Source organism: Rhopalosiphum padi, chromosome 1 (genome assembly GCF_020882245.1).
Source record: "Rhopalosiphum padi isolate XX-2018 chromosome 1, ASM2088224v1, whole genome shotgun sequence".
Taxonomy (NCBI): Eukaryota; Metazoa; Arthropoda; class Insecta; order Hemiptera; family Aphididae; genus Rhopalosiphum; species Rhopalosiphum padi.
In genome coordinates this window covers 15,509,385-15,517,689 of record NC_083597.1, presented here as the reverse complement: position 1 = coordinate 15,517,689, position 8,305 = coordinate 15,509,385, and the positions used below count along the sequence as shown (strand labels likewise).

General features: G+C 27.0%; 2 protein-coding genes across 5 annotated transcripts; one reads left to right on the top strand and one right to left on the bottom strand.

The window, feature by feature from the left end:
- Window positions 1–548: 548 nt before the first annotated feature.
- Window positions 549–5,261, bottom strand: LOC132917582 (mediator of RNA polymerase II transcription subunit 6). Of its 4 annotated transcripts, none has more exons than XM_060978381.1 (5): window positions 5,242–5,261; window positions 3,605–3,764; window positions 3,186–3,360; window positions 2,249–2,549; window positions 549–990 (listed from the first exon to the last, which is right to left on the bottom strand). In XM_060978381.1, exons 2-5 carry the CDS (start codon window positions 3,718–3,720, stop codon window positions 848–850), a joined length of 735 nt encoding a protein of 244 aa, XP_060834364.1. In that variant the 5' UTR covers window positions 3,721–3,764; window positions 5,242–5,261; the 3' UTR covers window positions 549–847. The 4 variants fall into 4 exon arrangements, with proteins under 4 accessions (XP_060834364.1, XP_060834363.1, XP_060834362.1 ...); XM_060978380.1 differs by lacking the exon at window positions 5,242–5,261 and adding an exon at window positions 5,094–5,190; XM_060978379.1 differs by lacking the exon at window positions 5,242–5,261 and adding an exon at window positions 3,974–4,281.
- A 252-nt stretch (window positions 5,262–5,513) lies between these two features.
- On the top strand, window positions 5,514–8,305 carry LOC132916897 (26S proteasome regulatory subunit 6A-B). Its single transcript, XM_060977329.1, has 6 exons — window positions 5,514–5,619; window positions 5,707–5,778; window positions 5,873–6,184; window positions 6,268–6,468; window positions 6,543–7,157; window positions 8,115–8,305. Exons 2-6 carry the CDS (start codon window positions 5,722–5,724, stop codon window positions 8,223–8,225), a joined length of 1,296 nt encoding a protein of 431 aa, XP_060833312.1. The 5' UTR covers window positions 5,514–5,619; window positions 5,707–5,721; the 3' UTR covers window positions 8,226–8,305.

Sequence of the window (8,305 nt, the reverse complement as noted above, 5' to 3'; positions counted from 1 at the left end):
TTTCTGTAACTTAGATGAATTACTGACACATGATTTATTAATACAAGTCAAGCGATAATTATGTGGAATGTATACAGTGTATACACTAAAAAAAATATTTACAACATGAATTATTTAAATTATACCTAAGCATTAATAATAAAGGAGAATTATAAATATTATTGAAACATTCAAAATTCCCAATAACAAAGTTACTTATGCAGTATAAAGATTTAGTAATATTGTCATTCATTTTATCAATAGCTCAAATTAAGAATAAATGAATAAATAATACATAAATAGTTATCTATAAAATAGTAAATACTAATAGTCGTTTTGCGCATAATATATTTTCATATATTATATGGTGTATTCAAATTTATAATGGCCAACAGGTAAAATAAGTTGGCTTATGCTCACGATTTAAGATATGTATCTTAAATCGTGCTTATGCTATATGAAACTAATGATGATGCCGTCACCATGTTATCATACTAAAGCATTGTCAACTAACCCAAATTGGTATTAATTTGGTATAATGAATGTAAACAATTAAAATATATCATATATACATTATACAATAAATGTTTATTGTATTTTTTTTTTCTTAAGAATTAACACAAATACATACATTTTAACATTAAAAACTGAATAATTATTTTGAACATAGTTTTTTTTTTTATAAGATAATTATCATTTATGGTATAAAAATAACTTAATAATTGATTTTGAATCAAAATTATTTTAAGTAAAAGGATATAGTAAGTATATTCTCTATATGTTCTGTTTAGTCCCCATATAAAATGTAAATCATATAAATAAATAATACATACAATATTTATAAACAATATACAATATAAAAAGTGGATCATGCTGGTTTAAATTTCTTCTCTGGAGGTGGCCTCATTGACGGCGATAAAGAGTTAGTAGGCTGAGATTCTTGTTTAATATTTATGTCTTGAATCATTTCCTGTTTTATTTCTTGTTTCATTTCTTTTTTATTCACTTCATCTGAAAGCGAATAAAAAAATATTTATTTTTTTATCAAATTTTGATATAAACAAATACCAATTATTATTATTTTCATTCTAATATTACATTTATAAATAAAAAAATAATTTAAAATCAGTATATATTGTAATAAATTATATAGTTATAAAAATAAAACTAAATAATTAACTTATAATAATTATTATAAAAATAAAAGTGAAAAAGAGTTTTTTTATATCTCATCCTTAGTATTATTTAAATAGAAAGTGTAGAAGGTTTAAAATGGTTAAATAGAAGTATTTTTATAAAAGAAGATTCTCTATACTACGCAGATATCAATCAAACACTGTACATAATAAGTACCTAGTACTTAAGAGGATGTCACACACTGTTTGTTTTCTCTCTCTAGCCTACGAGCAACATAGACAAAACGCATTTACGCAGTCTGAGTAGAACTCGTTCAATTTTGGTTCTAGAGTAAATATACTTATTATAAAATTAAATTTTGATAATATTTCTGAGTACAAGACGATGAGAGTTTTTAAAAAAAGTAAAATTTTGAAAATTTAAAGGTTATTTAAAAATGTTGTAATTAATAGCTATTTATAAACGATATAATTAACGTTGTATTGAGAATAATGGAAAAAACTCATCGTCTTGTACTCAGAAAAATTATCAAAATTTAATTTTATAATTGGTATATTTACTCTAGAACCAAAATTGAACGAGTTCTACTCAGACTGCGTAAACGCGTTTGTCTATGTTGCGCGTGGGCTAGAGAGAGAAAACAAACAGTGTGTGACATCCTCTTAAGAGGACGTTATAGTGGTTATACCCACATGTGTTGTCTCTGTCTAAGATCATAGCAAATTTGTGTTCACTAGAACACATTTTGTGATAGCTTTAGAGTAAATTTATCTATCATCAAATTTAAAGGTAAGAATATTATCTAGAAAATGTTATATGCTTTTATTGATATTATCATTTTAAAGTGAGTTCAGAGTTATAGCTATGTAAAATATTACAACTTTAAAATATTCATAACTCACTTTAAAATGATAATATCAATAAAAGCATATGACATTATCTAGATAATATTCTTACTTTTAAATTTTATAATAAGTAAATTTATTCTAATATTAAATCTAACATCACAAAATGTGTTCTGCTAAACACAAATTTGCTATGATCTAAAATAGTATGACAGAGATAACACATGTGGGTATAACGTCCTCTTAAACTGAAATATAACAATGTTAATTCTAAAAAATATATTTACTTGTTTGTTGATTGTTTATAGTATTTTGAGGTGCTGCTGCAAGTGCTTGAGGTAAGGGTAAAGGAAACTTTCTAGTTAATTCAACTAACAACATATCAACTCGTAATCTTTGAAATTGGGAACTAGCTTCTTCAATGTCTCTTTTGCCAGTAACTTTAACTGGAGATGGCGGAGGAGCTGTTACAGGACCAGTTGGCTGACCAGGTCTACGATTTTCCCATGAATAACCTTTTGATGGATGAAATCTAGCTAACGAGTTTAGTTCTTCAAACGCAGTCTCTAAATGGTATGCTGAAGACATCTTGAAAAAAAAATGTTGACATAATATTAAGTGCGTATTAAACAATAATAAAATACAAAAATATGTAATAATACATTTGTGTATAAACAATATATTATTATATTATAGTAGCTATAATTAAATGTACAAACCAATATAATTATTAGGAATAGTGTTCTTATACATTTTAATAAATATATTATTAATTATTTTCAAGTACATAAATATCAGTGGTTGGAAATTACTAATATTGTTGTATTATAATATTTGTACTATCTGTACACTTGCTATAGATTGAAACCATACTCTTGAACTCAAGTAACATAGGCACAAATGGTGTTTGAAATTTGGGGGCTATAGAACAGGTTTATATAGGATACTTTTATAATGCTTTTAAATTATCACAAAACATCATTAGTTTAAGGGGGGGCTAAACCCCCCCAGCCACCTCTATTTGTGCATATGACAGTCGGCTACTGAGAACATTTTTAAAATTAAATAGAGTATAATATATTGTAAAACATTTTAAAAGTTAAAATATAAAAACCAGTTGGTTGCTTACCATCTGTAACTTGTAAGAACCAAAAAAAATTTAATATTTGAAATGATAACATAGCCTATATTTCTAATGCATATTATTTTATATTATAAACATACCATGTGTGAATTAATAATTGAAAGGAGGTCTGGAGCTTGGTAAACTATTCCAGCAACGATGTAAAAATCAGCAATTGGCGTAGAATGTGTTGGAGAATGTCTGTGCTGTTTACGTACTACATACAAAATTGGTTCTTGCACATGTAGAAGACAATACTCCAATCCAATCATATTACTGAAATAAAATGTTAATAAACAAAATAAAACAAAATATTAAGATACGAGATATTAAACGAGGTACTAAGATACTAAATTTTATAGTTCAATTTGTAAAGGTTTCAGTCCCCGAACAAAAAGAAAATTTGTATAAGTTAATTATTTCAATAATTTAAAATAAAAATATTTATTACTTACTAATTATTCTCTAAATATATATTACTAGTGATGTACGTGAATATGAATTTGAGTTAGATACTTACCTCAACTGATCCATACTGAGACGTTGCATTTTAATAGCTTCATTATTACAACTGCGGTCGTAGAATGGATTACTGCGTTCTGAGAAGTAGTCTAGTATATTATTAGAGTTGAGCATTGGAATCCAATTACTATCATGCCAAGAAAGACCCAAAGGATTATCTGTGAAACAAAATATTAAGTATAAACTAGTGGGAAAAAGTAATAGATAATAATGACTAATAAATTATAATTTCAGTACAAAAATCATATAATATTATGCTCAAGACTTACCTGGCAAACAACCTACTCCACGTCCAGGAAGCATAATTTAACACGTTAACTTAAACTTGTTTATAATAGAAATTACAACTTTAAAAAAGTTTACAAACTTTTTGAGAACGAAGACATCATATACCCACACTGATAATACAGTTTATCTTTTAAATTAAACAAAATAGAAAATATTGAACAATTTACATTAATACTTTGGTATTTGTTAAAACTGTAAAAGTTTAAAGATACTGGATAGTAATGATGCGTGAACTGAGAACTTCAAAATGAATCAACTAAATACGATTAACTTGGATTCTTAACACTGATTGTTGACAAGTTAATAGTTATAACTTATAAAGTTATGCCTTACTCTTAGTCCACGCTCCACGGCTCTTAATTTGCTTAAACAATTTGATAAGGACGATTTTAGATGATATTTTTATCACACACACTAAATTGGTATATACAATTTTGTATATAAACCTTATACCACAGCAGCTGATATCTATACAAATTGTACAATAAATATTTATTATTGTACATTTGTCCATAATATCTAAGCTTTATATAGGTAATATCTTAAATCTTGCTATATATCTAGCTAAGGATATTATACGTAAAAGATATTATTAATTAGACCTATTCAGTGCTTAAATGCACACAAGCCTGAAGCCGGTACTTATAGGAATTACGGGAAAAAATTCATTATTAAAGTTTATCTTATTAAGCTATTTATATACATACTTAATAATAATAATTACGGTCAAGAATGTAATGCCCTAAGGCCTAAGGGCTAAGAACTGAAAATAAATAACCAAAAATGTCAATTCAACGATACAACTCAAAAATGACCTAAATTTTTGAAATTTAATCTTGAGACGGTTCAACCATGACGAAATAAACATTATTCATTAATAGACCTAATAATATAATATTAAAATTTTTAAATAATTCGTCATGTGTTAAACTAACAATAAATAGTAATACAAAAACAAAATGCTGAACTCGGGGGAGCACAATATATAATTAAATTTAACGTGCCAGACGCCCGTTGGTCGTTACAATATTTCCATGATTTGCATGCTGTGGATTTTCTTAGTATAAGGATTTATATTTCGTACATTTTTAAACGGGGAATGTTTTTAATTTAGAACAAATCTTATTTACCTATTTTAGTAAATTATTTTAGGTAAAAAAGAAATATTTTGTTCATTAGAAACAAAAATAAATACTTACAAGGCTACAAAAGTACAAAAAATCACATTTAATATTTACGATGGGAACTGTAATTTTTGATTTTTTTTTACTTAAATATAATATTTTTATGACTAGGTATACATTAGTATTAAGATATACACAATATCTAATTTAAGATGTATATTACATTAAACCATAGTCTTCATGACTTCATGTATAGCCATAGAATATTAGAATATGATGTATTGATGTTACTGAAACAGCGTTAATAAACTAAAGAAATAAAATAAAGATATATATTATCTATAATTGATGTTTAGGTATTGTTTTATGCTTGTCATTTATGCTCATGTCGTACATGTTTTCGATTTCAAATTACAATTATTTATTTTTCCCGCTACCATAGCATCACTGCAATTCAAAGATAATATCATTTTGAGGTTAGAATATATAGTTTGGTGATATCAGCAAAAAATCAACAATCATTGTAAATTTATAAACGAAACTACAAAAGTTATTATCGTCTTATTACTTATTAGTGATTATTTATTATTATATTTATATAGTAAGTTGCAAGTTCTATACTAATCAGCTTAAATTATTATCCTTCATACCCTTCAATAAATATTAATTTTACTAATATTTAAAATAGATATACAATTACAAGATGACTGAAGAAGGAACCAGTAAGACATTAGAAGACCCATCAGTTTGGGAGGACAGTGTAAGTTCTGTTTTTTTTTTAAATTAATTTTATTATTAGTGCATACAACTATATAAATATACTATATATATATATTTAACCCTACATAATTTAGGATCGGGTAGAGGATGAGATTTTGCTCATGTCTAATGAAGAAATAACATCACGTACCCGTCTACTAGACAATGACATAAAAGTCATGAAAAGTGATGTTATGCGTATTTCGCATGAATTGCAATCCCAAGCTGATAAGATCAAAGAAAACACAGAAAAGATTAAAGTCAACAAGACATTACCTTATTTGGTATCTAATGTCATAGAGTTATTAGATGTCGACCCACAAGATACTGAAGAAGATGGTGCTGTTGTTGATTTAGACAGCCAAAGAACAGGGAAATGTGCAGTTATTAAAACATCAACAAGACAAGTTAGTAGTTGTTTTAAATATTAATAATTAAGTTTTATTATTTTCTCATTCCTTGTTATAACAATCTGTTATTTTTATTTCAGACTTACTTCTTACCTGTTATTGGTCTGGTAGATCCAGAACAATTAAAACCAGGAGATCTGGTTGGTGTTAACAAAGATTCATATCTAGTACTAGAAACATTACCAGCTGAGTATGATGCTCGTGTTAAAGCAATGGAGGTTGATGAAAGACCAACTGAACAATATGTAGATATCGGTGGCTTAGACAAACAAATTCAAGAGGTAAGTTATCACTTATCAGTTATAAATTTAAGTATTTTTTCTTCGTACTAAACCCTGAAATCATATTATTTTAGCTTATTGAAGCTGTAGTGTTACCTATGACCCACAAAGAGAAATTCCTTAATCTCGGTATTCAACCACCAAAAGGAGTTCTTTTGTATGGTCCACCTGGTACTGGGAAAACACTTTTAGCTCGGGCATGTGCTGCTCAAACAAAGTCAACATTTTTAAAGCTTGCTGGTCCACAATTGGTACAGATGTTTATTGGTGATGGAGCAAAATTAGTACGAGATGCATTTGCTTTAGCTAAAGAAAAAGCTCCTGCAGTAATATTCATTGATGAATTGGATGCTATTGGTACAAAACGTTTTGACTCTGAAAAAGCTGGTGATCGAGAAGTACAAAGAACCATGTTGGAACTCCTTAATCAATTGGATGGTTTCAGTTCAACAGCTGATATAAAAGTGATTGCAGCTACTAATAGAGTAGATATTTTGGACCCAGCATTGTTGAGATCTGGTAGATTAGATAGAAAAATTGAGTTCCCACACCCCAACCAAGAAGCTCGTGCACGTATTATGCAGATTCATTCAAGGAAAATGAACAAATTTGATGTTAACTTCGAAGAACTTTCAAGATCTACTGATGATTTTAATGGGGCACAATGCAAGGCTGTTTGTGTTGAAGCTGTAAGTTAACTATTATCACCAGTTATATTTATTATTTAGTAAGATTGTATATGTAAATGTTAGCCGTTAGGATAGATTGAACTGTTAGAAGTAACAAAGACAAATACCTTTTTATACTCTGTTCATGTAATAGTAACCTCAGGGCTCAGGCAGTGACTGATTTAGTCAAACCATGCTCCTCAATCAAATCGATTTTTATCGCCACCTATCATTTCTGACGTTTAGCTATAGTCGAAAAATTGTTATATCATAATAATCTTAGTACAATACAAGCTTGATAGAGTTGTTGATATAAAAAGTGACGCTTCTGTGAATACTTCATTTGGCACCTATTAACCTTACACATTTCCATCATTTGAAGTTACTGATGTATAAAACCGTATACATTCATATTTTATATATTAATTGTTGAAATTATTTACTATGAAGTTGCACATTGTACAATAGTCTCTTTATATTACCATATTTTATAATTAATTTCAAAACTTAATTTTAGATTTTATTTCTTATATTGAGATTAGTTTTGTTTATTAAAAATACATAAACATAAGACCATAAGAGTATTTTATAGTATAATTTAAAATTTCTGATTCCATTTGAGTTTATTTTGGCCATTTTTAAAAGTCTGGTGTTAAATAATTATAAGTTATAAAATGTACACACTTTTGTTAATAGTATTATTTTTACTCTAATTAAGTGGATCATGTGTTATTTATACTTTAAAAAACTATGCCAGATTTAATCTTAGGTTTTTGGGAGACTTGTAAACTATCCATTATAAAATTAGGAAAGTTGCTTTCTGTATAGTTAATTGATTTACTGTTATGGATGTGTTAAATTTAAATTAAATAATTGTATAAAAAAAACAAATCTGAACATATCGAACTATTTCTTATGATATTTTATATTTCTATTAGTAATATTATACTAAATATAATTATTTATTTCATGTTTTAGGGTATGATTGCTTTGAGGAGAGGTGCATCAATTGTTACTCATGAAGATTTTATGGATGCCATAATGGAAGTTCAAGCTAAAAAGAAATCCAACTTAAACTATTATGCTTAAAAAATAACAGAACATATTCATTTATATCTGTATGGTTTTTTCATTTATTAAAACAAATAAATAATTAAATTATTTCTTCA

What these genes read in the sequence shown, in the direction of transcription:
- LOC132917582 (XM_060978378.1), bottom strand. Translation starts at nt 3,909, where the DNA reads ATGCTTCCTGGACGTGGAGTAGGTTGTTTGCCAG. An exon ending in TGGAGTAGGTTGTTTGCCAG is followed by an intron (nt 3,765 to 3,875) that starts GTAAGTCTTGAG and finishes TTTGTTTCACAG; the next exon opens with ATAATCCTTTGGGTCTTTCT. An exon ending in CTCAGTATGGATCAGTTGAG is followed by an intron (nt 3,361 to 3,604) that starts GTAAGTATCTAA and finishes ATTTTATTTCAG; the next exon opens with TAATATGATTGGATTGGAGT.
- LOC132916897 (XM_060977329.1), top strand. Translation starts at nt 5,722, where the DNA reads ATGACTGAAGAAGGAACCAGTAAGACATTAGAAGACCCATCAGTTTGG. An exon ending in CATCAGTTTGGGAGGACAGT is followed by an intron (nt 5,779 to 5,872) that starts GTAAGTTCTGTT and finishes TACATAATTTAG; the next exon opens with GATCGGGTAGAGGATGAGAT. An exon ending in TTAAAACATCAACAAGACAA is followed by an intron (nt 6,185 to 6,267) that starts GTTAGTAGTTGT and finishes TTTTTATTTCAG; the next exon opens with ACTTACTTCTTACCTGTTAT.